Raw genomic sequence first — 20,156 nt, 5'->3', positions numbered from 1 at the left:
TAATGAAAATATCCTAAACTGCTTCAATCTTTCCTTAATACAAACACTACTGGAACCGTCCCTCTCCTCTCCATTACTAATAATCTCCTCCAGCAAAGGGGAGACAGCAAAGGCCTGTCCATGCTCCTCGAAATCTGTCTTCTAATTTTCTTGTTAATGATGTTTTAAGTCAAGGGGCTGTTTCCAGCTGGCACAAGGCCCCCCAGGATGTGCATTAGCAGCTAATGGCAGGTGCTCCTGGTGTTCCCAGGAGCATTAGCAGTGGCTGGAGCTCCTGGTCCTCCTTGCCCGCTCTGGGAAGCTGCTCCGGCACTGAGAGCTCTCCCTGTCAGGAAGCCTTTCCTGCTCGCCAGCCTGGCCGAGCTCTGCCTGTTTTTAACTAAAAACCAAGCAGCAGCAGCAAAAGTGAGCAAAGAAAGGCAAAAAGACATCATATTTGTATCATGTCGAGGATGGAGGCTAAGCTGTTTTTCAGTCTCTGCTTCAAAACTTGCAGAAATTCAGGTTTTGGCTAAACGCTGCCTGGATATCGTTGGGGTTGATGGCAGCAGGGCCCGGGAGGTGGCGAACACGTGAATCTGCTACAGAGGAAAACCCTGGGAGCGGGAATCTGCCCGCGACGTGGGCACGAGCCGGAGCGGAGCGTCCCGGGCTCGAGGGAAGGCGCCGCGCGCAGGAAGCGCCGCGGGGCTGCCACAAGGAGCTGTTGTTGGGCTGCTCGGATGTGTCTGCGCGGCCGGCTGCCGGGGGTGGCCTGTGGCATCCGTTCTCAGCTTGCTTTCTTTTTGCCTGTTCTTCATTCTCGTGGCGAATGCCGATGCTCTGAGTCACGTGGAACGTCCCTGCCTTGGTTTAAGATTCCTTCCAGCTTCCCCTCGATGCTCAGGGATGTCGCCTGCCCTGCCTCCCCCCGGGCACTTTCTGCACACGTGGAGCTTCCGCTGCAGCGGGCGAGTGCCCCCATCCATATTAAACTACATCACACCTTGCTTTCTTCACCTGACCTGTTCCATAGTGTCCAGCTACCTCTGAAATACGTTTTGGTGCATTTGAAATGTGACGTGAGGCCACAGCTGGCACTAATGGTGCTCAGAGCTAATTGTGTTACGTGGCTAAAACCAAGATATGGGGCTGCAGACCCTTCACCTCTTGCTGTTTCACTGTGGCCTTCTGTGTCATTCAGGATAAACCCACTTATGCCTTTGCTTTTCTGATACATATTGGTGCTTAAAACGCCTCTGGTACCAACACCAAACAAATGGGAATAGGTTTCTGAAAGCCTAAATTAAAAGATGCAATGTTGATAAGCGGTTGTGTAGCTCAGTAATGGGTAATCCTGGGTGAATCCCTGAACACTGCGGCGCTCAGAATCCTGTGCACAAGAGATTTCACAAATCAATTAAAAAATGGGAAGGAGGGTGGGTCTCAGCACAGCACTAAGTGCCAATTCCATGGATGTCTTAATGCTCGTTAATGACTGTCCCTAATGGTATTCAAATACTGTACATTTGCTTTAGCTTTTTTCAAAGTGCAGATGAGCCGCTCGGCGCTCTCTTAATGATGCGAATTATCCAGCACTCATTTGTATGCAGCGTGCTCCTGCTTGGAAAGAACTTCACAGAAACGCAGCCAAATTCAGCCTTGCAGCTCCACTGAAGGCAGCACTTGTCTGTGCAACTGCCCATCGTTTTTCTTGCTTCTGCTCGAAGAGTTAACTGCTTATGCTCATTTTATTTCATTAAAGGCAGTATCTGCAAAGGGTTTTCAGTCCTCCTTCCCTCCTGCCCCCATTACATTAGCCACAAGTACCAATGTGGATCTGTGGGTTCTCTCATCTCCTCCTCGAGCCCTGCAAAAGTAGGACAAGCTAAGCAAAAAATAACTTTCGTGTTCTTGTCTTTCCACTGCGTTGCAACCCCTAACCGCAGTTTGTGGTATGTGACACTTCTCCTAAAACCCCCCTGCAGACAACCTCTCCCAGCGGATACAGCCGAGATGCTGGGTGTTCATGGACAGTTCTGAGCAGCCTCGGACGGCGGAGACCCGAGCGGTGCATGAGGCTGCAGCCCACGGCACTCAGCACAACGATGATCCAAAGGGAGGATGTAGAGAGGATGGGGCTGCATTTTTTGGAGTGGTACCCAGCGATGGGGTCAGAGACAACAGGTACAAGCTGAAACCTCAGAACTTCCATCTGAGCATGAGAAAAAAACTTCTTTACTGCAAGGGTAACAGAGCACAGGTTGCCCAGAGAGGCTGTGGAGTCTCTTTCCTTGGAGGTATCTCCAGGAGATCCGTAGAGCTCCCTTTCCAACCCAGCCCTCCTGGGAGCCTGCGGAGTTTTGAATTCAAGTGGCTGCTTAGGAGATGAAATGTTCTTAATTCAGTCGCGTACCCGTTTTTCAACGTTTGACTTTATAACCCTAATGTTTTTAATGTAATTTTTAACTTGGCTCAAATATGTCTTAGCTCATACTCAAAAAAAAAAAAAAAAAAAAACCCACCTTGTGCAATGACACCCAGGAGGTTGGGAAGGGCACGATGGTCTCAGCCCCGCACAGGCCTGCAGCCCAACGTCGCCTGCACGAGGCGCCTGGCAGCGATGGAGACGTGTCCTCTCTAGAGGGACTTGTCACTAGAAAGGACAAAATTGCACTTTCTTGTCAGCTTTCCTGTTCGCAGGTATTTGCTGGCAGCAAAGCGAGGAGCGCTGAGATGAGTGAATAGCTGCTTCACTTCCAGGCTCTGCAGCGGACGAGCCCAGGAGCAGCGTTGCCCCTCTTGCTTTTATGTAGGTACACAAACATTTAATCTACTTGTATAGTGCTGTTGTAGTACATGAGCATTCCCCTCACTCCTGCCACGGATGGAGGTGTCCCCAGGGGATTGGGGCCCACCAGCCTCCGCAGGGATGGGGGAGCATCCAGGGAGCCACATGGCAGCTCCAAGCAGGAGAAGGAGCCCTGGCAGCCCAGCGGGACTCTTGGGCTGCTCTTCCACGTGCTGGGCTCTCCTGACAGCCTGCACATGTTGTTCCCCTATCTGTTGTGTCTGGTTTTTTTAAAAAAATAAATATCTTTCTAAGTCCCTTTTTGGTCCTGTCCACCTGGGATAGCAGTTTCCAGCTCAGAGGCATCTGTATCCTGGAGGTGTTGAGCCTGAGCATGGGGAGGAGAGGGACGGGGAACCTCACACGGGAGCGTTGAGGGAATTGGCGCTGCCAATGTGGATTCCCCACATCGCACAGCCTCACCTGCCCCTCGGGCTGCTCCCCTGCCTAAGCGTCTGAACTCTTCCTCCCCTTTTTATTTAATTACTTTTACATTTATTTTAATATGTCCCCAGAGCGTTTACAAAGCTTGGTAAGAAGCATCGCAAGCTACTATGCGGGTTTCTAATGCACTTGGGTTGGTTTCGAAGGAGGCTTCGGACGTGAGGTGTGCCTCTGTTTTGGGCAGTATCCTGGCAGCTTCACCAGGAATACAGGAAAAAAGGGCAAAAACCACAGATGTGTCGTGTGTTTGGGGCTGAGCCGGGCTGCAAGAGGAAAGCAGCGCCCGTTCCGCGCAGAAACCTGAGCTGCTGTTAATTAACGTCTTGCCGAGAGCTAAGCCTGGGCCATCTGTTCCACCCCCTCGCTACGCATGCCGCTCTCGTTGTGTTGATTATGTAATTAGGAATGAAAATATATTTTGGTAGAGCGCTGCCCAGGCGTCTGTGCCACCACTGCTGCTCCTGTGCCCAGGCCCCTTGTGCGGCTGCCGCCCCTAACCCGTGAGGTGACAGGAGGCCGCCACACGCCGCCATGGCCGGGCCGCCGCTGATGGCCACCACAGGGTGCTCTGCTCCTCGCCTTGGCCCCAGAGCCGGGGCAGGAGGCTGCCCCCAGGCCGAGGCGCCCTGTGAGGGCTCATCTAGGCCATGGAAAGGGCCAAGGGGGAGACCGGGCTGCTCCGCAGGCGACAGCTCCGGGAGTCAGCGCAGCCGCTCGTGTTTCCAACGTGGCCTCCTGCTCCGCGGCAGAGGAAGAGGAGAGGAGGGGGAGCTTTCCTGGAAGAGGGTAATAGCAATTACTAAGGTCTCTTACAGCAAACGAGGTTGTCAGGGTGAGTCACATTCCCTTTTTTCCTCTCGCTGCCAAGTTTTAGGCATTAACAAGACAGAGGGAGGAGAAAAAAAAGGCAAGAGCAACAATGGAGAAAAGTTGAACTGAAACAACCCTTCATCCTGGGTATTACTTGACGTTTTAGCTCTGATGGTACATGGAGATAAAGGGTCTATAAATATCCTGTCTGCTGAAATTCCTTATCGCAGCATCGCCTGTCAGCTGAACAAATAGATTAGGTTTGCCAAATTATACATAATTATATATGTAAATACAGAATTACAGATTAGAGCCCTGCATCACTCCAAAGGAAGGTCTGATGGCTGCAAGGGCACGAACCTGCTCTGCTTTGCCCGGTGTCGGGGAAGCAGATGCCCTGTACAGCGGCCGCGCTGCGAGCACCGAGGCTGGACTGAGCTCAGCAACCAGATATTTATCTGACCGCTAGACAAGATGAAAGCATCTTCCGACAATTTGGGGAGTATCTTAGTGTTTAGCTCTGTTTAACAAATGTCTGGGAGCTTTTCTGCTCTGCTTTGGAGCTTTTAATGAAGCATTGTGATTCCCGTTGTGGTCAACTGCTGACACTTTTATTATTACTGGTATGCAGAGCGTTTTTTAATGTTCGACAGCTGGAGAAAGAAGTATTTTGTGCATTCAAACTTTTAGCACAAAGCTGCTGTTTTCCCTTCTGCCTTCGCCTTTGTCTTTTATTCTTGCTGATGCAAATCAAGCAAAGACCAGACTGATGAAATTACGTTTGTTTACTTTTTACTTGATGGTAGGAAGACACAGCCAGCCCTTTATGAAAGACAGAAATAGAGAGCATGGATGTTTCTATGATATTTCAACAAAAAGATTTTATTTTTCGAAGTATAGAAGGCATTTGTTTGTTCTTATGCCTTGATTCATAAGATGCTGCTCAACTTCCAAATGTATAAGAACAGGGCAGTGAATGATGGTCAGCATTGGCTTCCAGCTGATAAGCTTGGAGTGGGCTATTTCAGCGTTTACACGCTATTTCAGCGTGTAAACGCTCATAGCACAGCACAAAACAAATGCATCAAGATATTTCTATCCTTCTCAGTGGGGCTGCCTCTGATCCCTGTTATGGCTGTACAGAAAAGCCCAGCCTACCGCAAGCTATAGCTTCAGCCACATGTGAAAATTACTGGGTCCTGGTTCACGGATTTTGGTACAGTAATGGAGAGAAAACAGCCGTGCGAGGTCGGGCTGCCGAAACAGGCTCCCGTGATGGTTTGGGTGAGTAATGCTCGTGTCCTGTGCGTTGCGTAACACCCCTTTTCCGAACGCTCGCCCCGTGCAAGGGGCCTGTATCCGTGTGCCTGGGTAGCGCAGGGTCTGCTTGCAGGGAAGGAGACCTGGATCAGGAGCAGGTTCCCAGATGTCAACGCTGCATGGAAGCTGGTAGGACGAGGAAATCGGGAGCATGGAATAACAGCGGGAGGAGGCCGTCCCACAGCATCAGCCTCGCGGCAGGGAAGAGGCTGAGCAGCTCCAGGCCGGCCGCAGCCCGGCAGGACGTCGTCACGGGTAGGAGCAGCGCGAGAGGGACCGAGGAGGGAAGAGGAAGCGCCCGGACGCCCGGGCTGCTGCAACGAGCGCTTGAAAAATGCCCGGATACCGGGCAACAGCCTCATCTTGCTAAGCCTATTCGTGAAGGCTTTTTCTAATGTATCTGCATAGCAGTCCCTAAAGGAGGAGTCCTGTTTGTCTCCTAATGTCAGTATATATTTCTATACTGGAATTAGATAAGAGGATAGCTGATGCATTTTTATTTTCTGAGGTAAGAGGCGGTAAATCTGTTCAGAGTTCATGCTGCAAATGTATCTGTATATTGGCATTTATCCAGCTGCACTTCACAAAAGTAAATGGAGCATGAGAGTGGTACACTGCTCCCATTTAATCCGTCCTCTGTAGAAGGGGGCACTTTACCTCCCTGCAGGAAAGGCCAGCACAATCACTGTGCTAATAAACACTCATTTCTTACCGCAGCATATGGGCTTTCCAGACTCATAAATCCAGGCAATTTGTAGCTGAATTGCAATTAAATATCCACACAAATTTCCACGTCATGGTCTGGTGCATAAGGCATAGGCCTAAGTTGCTGGACATCTGCTGTCTGCTCTCCCCCACTTACTGCTTGGCAGACAAGGAGTCACTTAATCTTGTTGTACCTCTGTTAATGGCACCTGCAAAATGTGATTGCAGAGCATCATCTCCCACATATTGCGCCATATCCTTCAAGGAGAGCAGCCTTCTCTCTCTTGCCTTTTTTTCCCCTAAAATTAATCCAAATAATTCAAAAAGTTACGACTGCCTTAATAATTTTAGATAGATTTAGTGCTGGTGGCTGCAAAGAGCATCATGCTGGGTCAGTCTCTGCCCTAAGCTGGCTGATAATATTTTAAACCCTGCTATATACACTGCTTTAGCCATTTAAAGGAGAAGAAATCGTAGGCAGTTATTACCCACCTGGAACTCCCATACAGCAGGATTACCAAATGAAGCCTCCAGTGCAGTTCAATTGCTCCTATTCATCCCGGAAAATTTAAACGAGCCTCCTGAACGTAAGAAACCTCCTTCAGTGGTGGAGCTGTACGAGGCAGGAGCTGACTTTTGCACTGAGGTTGTGTCGCTGCCTAACAGTGATTGCTCATTCCTAATTGCATCATTCCTAATGCTCATTCCCCATAGAAATGGCAGAAGTCTTGAATTTCCTTCCCTTGTCCCCAGCCCCTTCACTGCAGCCTAAGTCCTGACCATGATCACAAGAACATCCTGAATGAGTCCCAGCAATCTGTATTTCCTTACCAGAGATTTTATCTGTCCCTGGGGTGAGCTGCTTGGTAACCATTGCTGGTGTGGTTGAAAAATTTGCACCCTTGTGCTCTGCAGAGCCGCCGGCTCAAGCTGGGTTCATTTAGGCAGAAGAATTAATTGAGACAACAGAGCTGTCAAGTGAGAAAGGCCACAGAGCAAGGCAGCGCTGTTCTAAACATCTGCCCAAAGTGTGCACTCGATTAGGTTCCTCAGCACTTGCAGATTGCTGTTGCTAGAAACGAATCTTGCTTTTGCCGTTTGCACGTGAGGTTCTGTGCTGCAGTTCCGCAGTTTTTGCTCTCTGTGCCAACATTGCTTTAAAAAATGACAAATGCTGATAACAAAGATCACATTTGCTCATTCGCACATCTTGCTATTTGCATATAAAATATCATATGCCAAGGGTCCAATTCTAATCCCTCTGAAGGTAATGAGAGATGCAATGCGGATTTCAGTGGGAATTGGATAGGGCCTCCAAAGCTGCCTCACACAGATAGTCCCCTGATATACATCATGAAAAACCCTTGTTTTGTTTATAATGATGAATGCCACAGGGGTTTGTATATTTGGATATTGTTTTTCCCTGGGAGTGTTTATTAACAGATGTTTGAAGGTTTTATGACGTGGTGAAAACTCTGTGTCTCACGATAAACAGGAAGTGTTCGGATGTATTGCATTACCCGTGTAATGCAACGTGGACTCCAGGGCTTGCCTCTTTTTTTTTCCAAATACTGTGACACCACCTCGTCAAGGAAATCTCGCTTATTTGTGCGGCTCCTTTCTGCTCTTTCACTTCAAAAGTGCAAACAAATGGTTGTTTTAAAAATGGATATTGATGCACCAAGTTCAGATTGTAGGAATTGCAGTCTAGTTTATAATATCTTTTTAAAATAGGAAATTTGGACATTTAGGCCTCTCAGGCACTGGGTTAACAAAAGTGCAAGGAGAGACTGAGGCCTTTCCCTCCATAGCATGGCTGCAGATAGGGAGCAGGGACACAAATTTCCCTGCAGTGACTTATGAAATGTGTCTTGGCAGTGAATCTGGAGGTGCTTCTTCTATACTCAGTCCTCTGGTGCCAACAGTGCCTGGATCTGAGCGGCCAAGGAGAGAGGCTGTCCCGATGCCAGTCAAGTCCTGCCAAGGCAGCCACCAGGAAAGCTAAGTATGACAGCAGGCTTTTCATATATGTAACCTTATATCAAGAATAACTATGCTAAGGTCTCCAAATCACTTCACAAAGCTACCGAGCAGGTGCTGCGTGACGCTGTATCAGCGTCGGGTTAATTTGGACCCTGGTGCCTTACACGCGAGAAGCTCCGAGTGCCACCAGAGCCCAGCTCCCCCTCGCTTGTCTCCGGCCAGTGTCCATCGCTCAGACTCAGCATGAAAACAGCAGGCAGCTTGGAGGGGTACCCGTGCCCGTGCAGAACCATGAGCTGCGTGTTTCTCCTCGATAAACATCGCCCTAGGTGACAGCTGCTCTTGAAAGCAAGCCTTAATAAACTAATCTTCAGGAAGTTTGGCGCTGTTCCTTACCCTGGTCCGCAGCGCTTTCTTCACACACAGCCAGATGCAGGTGGATCTGGGGAGGGGAAGGACCGTGCTCTGGATTATACCAGCAGTAACTCCCCGAGAGCAGCCTAAAGAACCAGCCGGCCCCGGCAGGCCAGACCCCTCCACCTCAGCGCTTCCCCAGATCTGAGCTTCAGCACTGAGCTTCTTCAAGTAGGTCTTTCCTGAAGCTATACTACATTCCCTTAGCTCATTCTCATTTCCTCATCATCTTATTTCCTTACTTTAATTATATTTATTATGCTCCCTTTTTTTTAGATGTAAACAAGTGCTATTAAAAACAGAGCTACTGCAATATCTGGACAACCTAAAACTCTAGTAATCCTATTTCTGTATTCTTTGACTTCCTTTGTTGGAGGCAACACTTGTCCTGTCTACAGCTTAACTGAGAACTCAGGGGAAACATTGCATGTTTCAGTATTTGTAAATCATTAGACTCGTGAGGTTTTCCAACAGTTATCTCTTTTCTTGTATTTTCCTGTATCTTTCTAGCAATCAATCCGATATAGTGATAAAGAAATTGTTATTATACACTGCATCTTTTTGTAAAAGCTTAATAGTCTTCTAGTGCTTCAGCACAAGAAAACAGCGTTCATATACCAGGTTTTTAGTGACATGCTCGCAAGTCCCTGTAACAGTCTGTATACGTATTGGTCATGTATGTTTTTGCTCTTTTAGTTCTGTAAAATGTTTATCTGTATGATTCAACTCTTTTATCATCTACAGCTTGTTTGCTGAATTTTAAGTCCTGGGCAAGATGAAGCAAGCTCCTGAAGAGAAGCTGGTTTTCAGAAGATATGAGCTCCAGATAACTAAAGGCAAGTAAAGCATAGAACAATACTGAAATTACTGAGAACTGTATTGCAGCTGACTGAGACAGTGTGTGCTTTGAGCCTGGGAAATTTCCATTACTGAAGTGCAGGACAGTGCCTGGATACTGCTGCTACTGCAGTTGAGAAATAAAAGCCAGTTACTTTTATAGAGACGCCAGCAAAATGTCAGTATATTAATTACATCCAATAAAAATATATAATCATATTTTCAGTTCACTGTAAAACAAATCCCTTTTTAAATATTTAGAATATAATTGTAAATTACATGTGCAAAACTAAGGAACAGAAATGACCTGAAATCACAACTCAGCTTTCAAGCTGTAATATTGTATTGGTGAACAGTGAATTTAGCAATAATATGACAGGAGACATCTCCTAGAACAGTGACAGTGTGTGACAGCAATAGAATGATACCCAGTGCAAGATCAAGGCTGTTACTGGTGGTGTAGCTCTGCAGTTAATAATCTTTGTGCCCTTCTAGGCATGCAGAGCAAAAATACCAATCTGTTTACTAGCTGTAACTTCAAAATGCCTAAGAAAGCCATTGTAAGCTCCCTGCAAAGTCGGTCAGGATGCTGGATGGGCGAAAAGAAAGGGAGGAGAAAAGGAAAAAATGTCACTTAGTTTTGTCATTAACTGGCCAACCATTTGGAGGATGTTTTTATCTGCCCAACAACAGAAGATTACAGCCAGATTCTCATTTATATTGAGGTCACTTTACGCTGTCAAAGCAGTGGCCGACATTTACATGAAGTCAATCACAAGGGATTTCAGTGGTATGTCACCAGTTAAACCAAGCCCAGGTTAGTAGTGACTAGAAATTAGTCATTTCTTATGCTTTTTATGACTCCTAGGATGGTTCCCTGTGGATCAGAGCTCTCTTATTTAAGTAATTTAAGTTTTTGTCACATTTATCACCATGGTTCCTGAGTGACATAGAAGTTAAAATATGTCTTTAAAAAGCATCTTCCATGTCTTGTATTTCTTTCTCTGTTCACCCCCACACAGAGGCTTGAGGTCTTTTTTAATAATGCTGGGAAGATCATTTTACATACACAATATTTACATTCCACGCGGAGGATGAGGCGGTTCAGGGTCATTCCGAGGTACTCTGAAAGCGAATGCCATTATCCTACAGCAGCTCCCAAGAAAGTGCTGTCCCCAGTGTCCCCCCGACGAATAATACGACTGGAGTGATGGTGGCCCCAGGAGATGTAGCTTTAGTTCTAAAAACCCTCACACCCTTGGTGAGGAGCGACACTAGGGCAGCTACGTCTTGCTCCTGTTCTCTGCCTATACCTAGTAACGCTGTTTCCAGGACTAAGGCATCTTTCATAGGATGCTATTTACTTTTCAAAAGAGCTATTTACCGAGCACAAAGTTAGGAGTGAAAGCAGCATTTGTAACAGTGCAGAGACTCTCTAGACCATGACTGTGGGACAAGCTCATTCCTGTGACTGCTGAACTCAACACCAAAACAGAGATAGGCCAAAGCATTGCACAGCCAAACTGACCCCTTGCACGGCTTAGCTCTTTCCCCACGCAGCTTTCACACCACAAAAGCTGTCTGATCTGAAAGCTTCTGTTGGGACTTCTGTTTGCAGAACAGAGACTTTTTTTTTTCACCTTTTTCCTATCTGCAATCATTTTACAGCATGACCTCCTGCCCAGCACAACCCTTTATTATCACCTAGGAACTAATCATTTGCCTAGAACGTATTTACATTCCCTGCAGAACCAAGGCTTTAATGTCACCTTGCTAACGCGTGAGGGAAAGGCCCAACATAAAGAGTGGATGATAGCGGTGTATTTATAAAGGTTGAAAACAGTTGATTCCATTTCTATCTGGTCAGTCAAACTCAGTTACTCCATTGCTACCTTGAAACGCATACAACTACGTTCTGTCACAAGAGGAGCTGCTAGCAGAGCGTGCCACAGCCTTCTGACCACTTCTTTGGGTTTAATTGGATTGGACATATAGTGGAACACAGCGCTCAACGGAGCTGACAGTCTTTCCACAATTCCCTGGTCTGCCTGGTTGGCTTCCTTTCATTTCTGACACATCCTGGTGAAGGTGGAAAATGATCTAGATATACACCGTTTTTTAATTAATTTTGCTGTGACAGGTTGTGTTTAAGCCAGATTCTCTATAATCATTTGTTTTGCATTTGCTGATGACAGATTTATTTATGCACGTAATCAGAACTGCAAGCACAATTTCATTTTTAGAGTTAAGAGAACCTTTTAAATCATATTTTACTTACACAGTTTAAGGAAATTTAAACATTTATTCACATCTACTGCTGTCAGAAATTTCTGTGAAAAATAATGCTGGATTTCTAAAGTGAAAAAAGGTACATTATGAAAGAAAACAAATACATTAAAAAGCAGTTTCAACCATCTCACATCAGTACACAAGAAGCAAGTGCTGTTGCTGAATACGGTAGGGAATTTGTTTCATTGGATCGTGTTGGACATCCAGGATAGTTTTCACTCCACCAAAGACACTGGGGCTGCAGCTGGAGCCTTGATGCCAGCTGGGTGGCTTTGTGCCAAAGGAGGCTCCTTAGGCTGCAGTCGGGCAGTTTGAACTGGAAACTCTTCTTTTTTGACTCCTCTTCAAACAAGGCCAATGCTTTGGGGGCTGATAATAATTTGTCATGAGGAGGTTGCAGAGTATTTGGAAGCCACTACAGAGAACCGCCGTTGTTTGGTCTGCAGCAAGCAGCAATACACGCGGGATGCAGGAAGGCCCCTCCGGCAGCTCGCCTGGCACCGGGGAGAGGAAGACGGGAGAGCGCAGGCAGGGACGCCCCAAAGGCAAAGAGAGGCGTGAAGCAGCTCACTGTGCCGGTCGCAGAAATGTCAATAGCAGAAATGTCAACAGAAACCAGAGCGAGCAGCCGCGGAGAAACGCTCAGAGAAAAGAGGGCAGGGAGGACGCGCGAGGCCCTCGCCTGGCACGTAACAGCTTGTGGTTAACGAGGAGCACAGAATTAATGGTAGCGGGGGAATGGGACGATTTCGCCTCGGGGCCTTCCAGCAGGCTGGGATGGTGCAAACACGGCCACGCTCAGCCACGTGCCCAGCGACGAGGGGGCTGCGTGCGGGTATCGAAGGGGCAGGAGAGACACGATGTCCAGAAACTGCCCATGGCTGTAGGAAGCAGCTGTAGGATTTCAGTTAAGGCAGATCCTTTATTTCTTGTGTTCCTGCCTTTAAAAGCTTGGAAAGCAAGCATGATGTTTCGGGAATTACAGAAATTTTTCAGGAAAAAAATAGACTCTCATATCCAACTTTTGGTGAAGTTAGAGATCACTGTAGGACACCAGAAAAAAAAGACACTGTTGCAAGCAGCAAATGTGACCTGATAAAAACGCTCTAATCAATGAAGCCTTCACCTTCCGCTCAAAACCTCCAGTTTATTTATATTCATATGGGAAAATATAATTACATATAAAAACCATATGCTAATCAGAGGTTGCAAAACTAAGCCCTGAAAGCGAGAAAGCGCCGGAAATAAGCTCGCCCTGGTTGCACTAAACAACTCTCCTCGTACCGACCCTGCCCGGCAGGACCTCGGGGGCCTCGGACCGGCTCCCCGGGCACCGGAGGACCCCGTCACCTCCCGAGCCGGGGTGTCCCCTGCGCACTGAGGCTATAAGGAGCTGGACGGGGCCGAGGGCTGCAGGGGACCCGGGGGCAGCCCGGGGCTTCGGGCGCGCTTTCCCTGCGCCGCCCGTGACGCCGCCGGACCACGGCAGGACCGAGGGCACCGCGCGGCCGAGCCCGGACACCATTTCCCGGCGCGCGGCGCCCGCCGCCACCTGAAGCGCCTAATGGCGCCGGGCGGCCCCGCGGCGGGCCACGCCCACCACGTGACACCGCCCCCCCGCCGCTGCGGCGGCCGCCGTTACCGCAGTGCCCCCCCGCCCCGCGGCTCCGCCCCTCGCCACGCCCCCCGCCCCGCCTAGCCCCGCCCCCTGCGCGCGCGACCCCCCCCCCCCGCCCTTCCCCTCCCCGGTGCCGCGGGAGCGCGCGCGGCCGGCGGCGACTCCTCAGAGCGGCGGCGGCGCGGACGGGCCCGGAGCTGCGGAGCGCGGCGGAGCTTCTCTCTTCCCCCGCTTCCTCCAGCCCCGCATCTCCTTCCTCGCTCTCCTCCTCCCCCCGCCCCCCCGCCCCGCGCGCAGTCACCGCGGTTCCCGGCACGGACACAACATGGCGGCGGTGTCGGGGGCCGGGGCTGCGGGCGGCGCCGCCAACGCGGGCGGCCCGGAGATGGTGCGGGGCCAAGTGTTCGACGTGGGGCCGCGCTACACCAACCTCTCCTACATCGGCGAGGGGGCCTACGGCATGGTGTGGTGAGTGAGCGCGGCCCGCGCCCCTGCCCTCCGCCCTGCCTCCTTCCTGCCGCCGCCCTGCCCGGCCGCAGCCTCCCCGGGCCGCCCTTGGCGCGGGCAGCGGCCCCGCCGCCGGCCCTGGCGCACGGGGAGCCGCGGCCGCCGCCGCCGCCGTCCCCTCGGCATCGCCCGTCCCCTCCCCGGCCTCTTCCCGCCCCCCCGCCAAGATTCCTGCACCGTGGGGTGCAGCTACGCGGGCCCTCTCCCTTCTCTCCTATGCTCCTTGTTTTTAAATATATATATATATATACATATATACACATTCTGCTCCTGCCTCGCGGATTGTTTCTCATTTTTCCCCCCTCATAGTCCTACTGCAGGCACTGGAAAAGGGGGGGAAAGGTCGTGACATCGCGCTAGCGGCTCTGTGTTTCTCTTTGTGCCTCTGCCGCATGTTCTTAAGAGCATAACTGATAAACAGCAACAGCAAAATAAAGTGAGCGTGTGCATGCGAATCGCTGCCCCTGTGCTTCGGAGGGGCTCGGGGTGTGCGTTGTGCAGCCCCATGATTGCCTAAAATAACATAGGTGCGTGGGGAAGTTCTCAGCTCTTCTAGCTCTGGGGGACTTTATACTGGGAGGACTTTGGGGTAAGCCTCGCTAAAAAGCCGTACTGTGTTTGCTTTGCTTAGTGTCAGCCTCAAAAAGCTAAGCGAGCGAAGTGGAAAGTGCCGAAACCGTAAGCTGAGCGGATTTGGAGTGTGCGATGGGTTTTCTTTAGCAGGCTGCGTGCGGTGGGTTGAGCGGCGGTGATGCTGTGCCTGCTGACAGGGCTGCAAGGCTGACGTGCTCCGTGACCTTAGTTACAATCTATTTCTGTTTTCCTGGGTAAAGAAGGATAAAGTGGCTTATTTTTAAAGTAAGGCATTCAAATTTAAATATTTTGTGTGTTTGGTCAACTTCCTTCCAACACTTCTGTTTCTTCAACGTGTTCAAATTTGACCAGAAGTTCTAAATGTGTTTTACAGGTTATGACTTGATGAAAGCTGTGTCAGTGGTGCTTAATCTCCTATAAGCTAGTGTGCTTCGCGGTGCAGGCCCTTCACAGCCTCCAAGTGCATGTGTCAGATTTTACAGCTGGATTGTGCTAGTTTAGCGAAATGGAGTCACCTTGTATTTCGGAATGGAAGCTTTCATTTAGGCCCGAGCTTAGCTGGGAGATAAGCCTCTGCTTAAGTTCTGAATGGCGGCCTTCGCTGGTTTAGCTGTGGGAAGAACCTTCAAAACGTACATCAAAAATCCGGTTTGTGGAGGCATTGCATTATAGCTGAAGTATTTCATGTTTCACCAATGATCAAAGATTACAAGAAGCAGTAGGATGGCAGTTGATGCCCTTTTTTGGCATCACTGGGTTAGTGAGCAGATACAGAGGAAATATGGCCACTTTCTTCCCCTCCAAATGGTTACTGAGTTCTATTAGTTACTATTTTAAATTTGCTTTCTCAAAGACTGGCTGAGTAGTGTTATCTTTTATTTAAATATTTTTTTTTGTCTGATACGAAGATCTATGCACAGTTACTAACAAAAATAAATAAAAAAGCAAATAAAAACAAAACACAAAACTCTAGGTCAGTAGAAATGCACATTTGGCCTCCACACATTTCCCCTCTGAAGTTATTAGTGTAAAACACTAAATTTGATATGTTGTGCTCTTAGTTAATTGTCGCTGTCCTGTGTTGGGTGTGGAATGACAGGGAACAAAGTCTCAGTTTCTATTGTGTACTTGGTAAGTGTCGTACTGCACGTTCCAGTTAAATGCCATAGCAAATATCATGTTTTGTGTAGTGCCCAGTATATATGAGCTGCTATGGTTAAATAAGATTACTTATCAATCATTGGAGATGTATGTTATGCAGATTATTCCTAACGAACTGTTTGATGTCTTGCTTTGATTGGTAATGCACTGCAGATCTGCAGAAGCCTCTCCCTTGAGGTGATCAAAGGGCAAGCTATAAGGATGAAGATGGAGGTATTTCCTGCAGCTGCAAAATCCATTTAAATCTGTTCACTCTAATGAAGGAAAACAAAGCAAGCTTTGGTGCATTTGTTTTTAGGCCCCAGCTAATGCATGCAATTTCAGAAGTTCTAATTATTCTGCCATAAGACTTGTTATATGGAAAACAAGTGATTTAACTCTTAAACCTTCCCTCTTGTCTGTGTTTTTCCTGACCCCTATATTTCTTGAAAACAAGGTAAAATAGAATTATTTTAATTATATTATTGAATAAAAGGGCTAAATAAGTGTTCTCGGGATAGCGTTGTCACAGCCAGTCTTCCATTTTGACTTGGCAGCGGGGAGAGTAGAATGTTTGAGAAATATTGATTAGAACATAAAACAGTAACACAAAAAATAGAAGAAGATTCTGGAATGGAGTGTATGTGAACATTTTCTCCTCTGAATTTGAAAGCCCTTAAAGACATTTGACTATTTCCTCTGTTACCATCATTTTTACCTTAAATGGATTCAGAATAAAATAACATTATTTGAGCGGTATATTTACGTCTGCGTTGTGGCTGCACTTTCTCAGATTCATATGCAAGAGGCATGTTATCAAAGAAACCTCAATCACAATGTCCTCCAGGAATGTTCTCTGCCAAAAATATTTATTCTTTGCTAAAGGCTTGCATCTTACTCAGATATTTAGATGCTGGGGGTGTTTGTGAAATCGTTACTAAATGGATATCTATGCCAGTATCTTTTTCTAACCTATTTCGTGTTTTCAGTCCTTGCATGTGAAACTATGGATGGACCACAGTGCAAGGAAACTTTTATCTAGGATCTTCAACAATTTCTAGGACTGCAAGACATTCTAGCAGTTTTGAGGTAGTATTTAGTCATATAGTCATGTTTTACTCTGAATTAGGTTTTCCAAATACTGCGTGTGTTTCTCATTTTCTTCCCCCTTTGCTTAAGAGTTGTTTTGAGGAATTTTGGTGTGAAGTTCTTTGTGATGCTATTCTGTTTTTCAGTGATCTAGGGGACTATTAGCCTTAGAATCACCTAGAACTGACTTTGAGACTAAGTCTGAAAGTTTCAGAAATAATTTGCCAATACAATGTTTCAAGATTCCCTCTTTCTCCCCAAGTCTTGTCTGTTTTGTTTTGTTTTTGCTTTTGACCCTGCTGAATATAACGTGTTAGCAGGCTGTACTCTACATGCTCACAAACACTGATGAAAATATGACTGTGCTGGGCCTTAAATTTTTGGAGTAAATTATCCATCATCTGTTTGCTTGGTGTGAATTTGGCAAGGATCATCTTCTGACAGATTAAAACCTATCATATTCTTGGAAAGAAATATTTAATGGGATTGCGTTAAGGATGTTCAGTCTTGTATTCCATTTTTTTGGCAATCTTTTATTATTGCTGCTGCAAATATCACAAGTAAATAAAGATGAATGCAGTTGGAAAAAAAGCAATTTTGAAGCTCAAATCCTGCATTTCTAAAGTATATTCTAAAGAGATTGGAAACTGAAATAACTAGGGAGTGATTTCTCTGTAAGATAACAGGCATTTATATTAAAAGATGAAAATAGCATTGACTGAGTTAATGATGCACATGGAGAGCAGTTGCATCCACCTGAGGGTCAGATTGGAGATTTGGAGCCTGTTTGCTGGGTGGTGAGGAACAGAAGTGACCTGTAATGTTTCCCTTTAAGTATTCCGCTGATCTGGAGTGAGTGCTCTGACAGAGCTAGTTTAGAGGTATCTGTTCTTGCTTATGGATGTTTTTGGGAGCACAGGTTGGCTATGAGCGTTGATAACTTTTAATTAACATGTTCTGGTCTGCGCATTATGGAAAATGGGGAGCTGACACAAGTTATGCAGCTGTAATACATTCTAGTTAGTTCAAAGATCAGAGTAAAAAGCTGGGAATCATGGCTGGTTACCCACTGCCCCCGGAGAAGAGACACACAAGGGCGAGCTTTTCCCTTCAGGGTCACTGGGAGTTCTAGCACTTCCTTAACCTAATGTGGAAACCAAAAAGGAAGCAATGAGAGCAGTTCTGCTGTCTCCTGTGATGCAAGGGGTGGTCAGGAAGCTGTTGAGCAGGCGGTGGGGAAGGGACAGCAAGACATCTTCTATCTTCTCCCTTCGCATATTAGAGCTGTCTTGAAGATTAATGGGAGATGAGAGGCAGCATCTTTTCCTGTCTGCGCAAAGTAAGGGGATACTAGCTTCGGAGTTGAAGAGTGCAGCTTAGGGACACTTGTATTTCATAAATAAATGCATATTTTCTTAACATAGCACGGCCCAGCCCACAGAAACAGATAAAGATAACTTGATGACTTTTTTTTTAGCATGATTTATTATGGAAATATGGCTTATGAGTTCACATTATCCATATGTGGTTGTGTTAGTCTGTCTCCTGTACCCCCACATATGGCTCTTGAACCTGTTGCTTGCCTTTCATCAAATTTGACAGATGGTGGAGGTCTTAAATATGCAAGCTACCTGCAAGTTTCTTAAAAAAAAGGTGTTTTGGTAGAGCAGAATGATACTTTAAACTGGTCCATCCAGGAGGAGATTATACCAAGCGGTCAAATGTGTGAAGTCGGACTCCCCCGGGGAACATTATAGATGTCCCAGTTTCGGGAGTGGGTTTATTGGTACTGTCAAGGGGAACAGAAACGTGTGTTTGTAGAAAATCAGGCTTTGTTGGTTCAGTGAGCTACTTGTTTATGAGTGGGGAGATACAGCCTGTGGGAAGAGAGTTAACACTTACCGGCTGAATATGTGTACAGGTCAACTTCAGTTGAAAACTAGCACTTAACCAACATCATAATTTTTTAATATGTTGATACTTTGTCATAGCTTTCAACTGTGCCCTAGAAAAGGAATTCGCTGTTCAGTTTAATAGTTTTTTTTTTTTTTTTTTTTTTTTTTTTTTTACAACATCTTGCTGTGGAATATTTCACAGAATAACGTTGGCTGGAAGGGATGTCTTGAGGTCACGTAGTCCAGCCTCCGGCTCAAAGCGGGGCTAACCTCAGGATTAGATCAGGCTGCTCAGGGTCGTGTCGGCTTGAAAATCTCCAAGGATGGAGAGTCCAGTTTCTCTGGGCAATGTGTTCCAGTGTTTAACCACCTGCGTGGTGAAATTTTTGTCCTTTTACTCATGAGAATTTCCCTTGCAGCAACTTGTGACCAGTGCCACTTGTCCACTGTGCTCTTTGCTTACGTGAAGCATCTGGATCAGTTTTCTCTGTAATCCCCCTCCAGGTAGTTTTAGACAGAACGGGGTATCTGCTCACACTCCCACCCTTTTTTTTCCTCAAAGCCAAGACAAACCAGTTTCCTCACTTCTGCGTTTGTCATGTGCTCCAGCTCCTTGTCCATTTGAGTGGTTCTCTGCTGGACTTGCTCCAGCACCGGGAGAGAGCAGAGCTGGACACAGAATTCCAGATGTGGCCTCACAGGAATAATCTTTCCTTGACCTGCTAGCTCCATACTTGCTAACACAGTCCTGTCTGTGGCAAGTCTTCGTTGCTGCAAGCACGTACTGCTGATGGACCAAGTTCCGTGTCCTGTAGTTTAGAAATTTGTCAAACGACATTTTAAAAAAGCATGTTTTATTAACTGTTTTCAATGATACTTAAATTGACAGTTTTGATCTGCAAATCACTGATGAAGAGTATCATAAAGCATAGTTTAGAGTATAATTTTACTGTGTGTAATGCAAAGTTTATAGTAAACATGAAATAGTGTGTTTTGTTTTGGGTGATTTATCTGTGTCAAGCCTAGATTATATTACTTGTTAGTTCATTCTGCTTTTAGGTGAATCTCCCTTTCAGAAGGTGACTTTTTTGTTCTTTGCTTTAGTACAACTCCACTGGATGTAAAAATCTAATTCTTATACTTACCTTCTTTTAAAAGTCCAAAGTGAATTATTATTTCATGTTCAGCTTTGACCACACTGATTAACTAGATCCAAGTAATGCTTAATCTCCTTGATTCACATGGAGTTATTTGATCAGGAACTGGTTGATAGCCTGGCACGGTTGAGATTTCTCTCTCCCCATCACTGCAGTAGGTTGGTTTCTGTTTCAGGGAGCATTCCTGTCTCCACCCCTTTCCGTTCTGTTTCTAGTCGCTGGGTTAAGTCTGCTCATGTAGGAGGAGTATTTGGTGCAGAACTGTCTGCACTCACTGCTGTGCTGGGACATTTTTAGTGTCCTGGTGCCTGTCTACATGCTGGTTGAAAGAGACTTACAAAATGGTTGCTGTGTTTCTCCTTAGGGCTGATTGCCTTTCATCGACATAATTTACTTGTGTGCATGTTATTTTGATACCTAATTTGTTGAGGAATACATACAATCCTAAAACAATTCTAGTAATGGGAAAAAAATCATCTCTTGGAAGTTCTTCTTTTGTATTTCAACACATTTCAACATATTTT

General features: G+C 46.7%; 1 protein-coding gene across 1 annotated transcript in view; it reads left to right on the top strand.

Moving 5' to 3' along the window:
• Positions 1 to 13,526: 13,526 nt before the first annotated feature.
• The window catches only part of MAPK1 (mitogen-activated protein kinase 1), a 34,015-nt gene continuing 27,385 nt past the window's right edge, over positions 13,527 to 20,156 (top strand). Inside the window, exon 1 of the mRNA XM_088532328.1 lies at positions 13,527 to 13,718. Coding sequence (XP_088388454.1) covers positions 13,576 to 13,718 — 143 coding nt within the window. The 5' untranslated portion in view covers positions 13,527 to 13,575. The remainder of the gene's footprint in view (positions 13,719 to 20,156) is intronic.

Source organism: Tinamus guttatus, unplaced genomic scaffold, assembly GCF_059628265.1.
Source record: "Tinamus guttatus ecotype Peru unplaced genomic scaffold, ASM5962826v1 Tinamus_guttatus_pri_ptg000459l, whole genome shotgun sequence".
Lineage (NCBI taxonomy): Eukaryota > Metazoa > Chordata > Aves > Tinamiformes > Tinamidae > Tinamus > Tinamus guttatus.
Note: the sequence above shows the minus strand (reverse complement) of the source record. Positions and strands in the feature narration are given on the sequence as shown.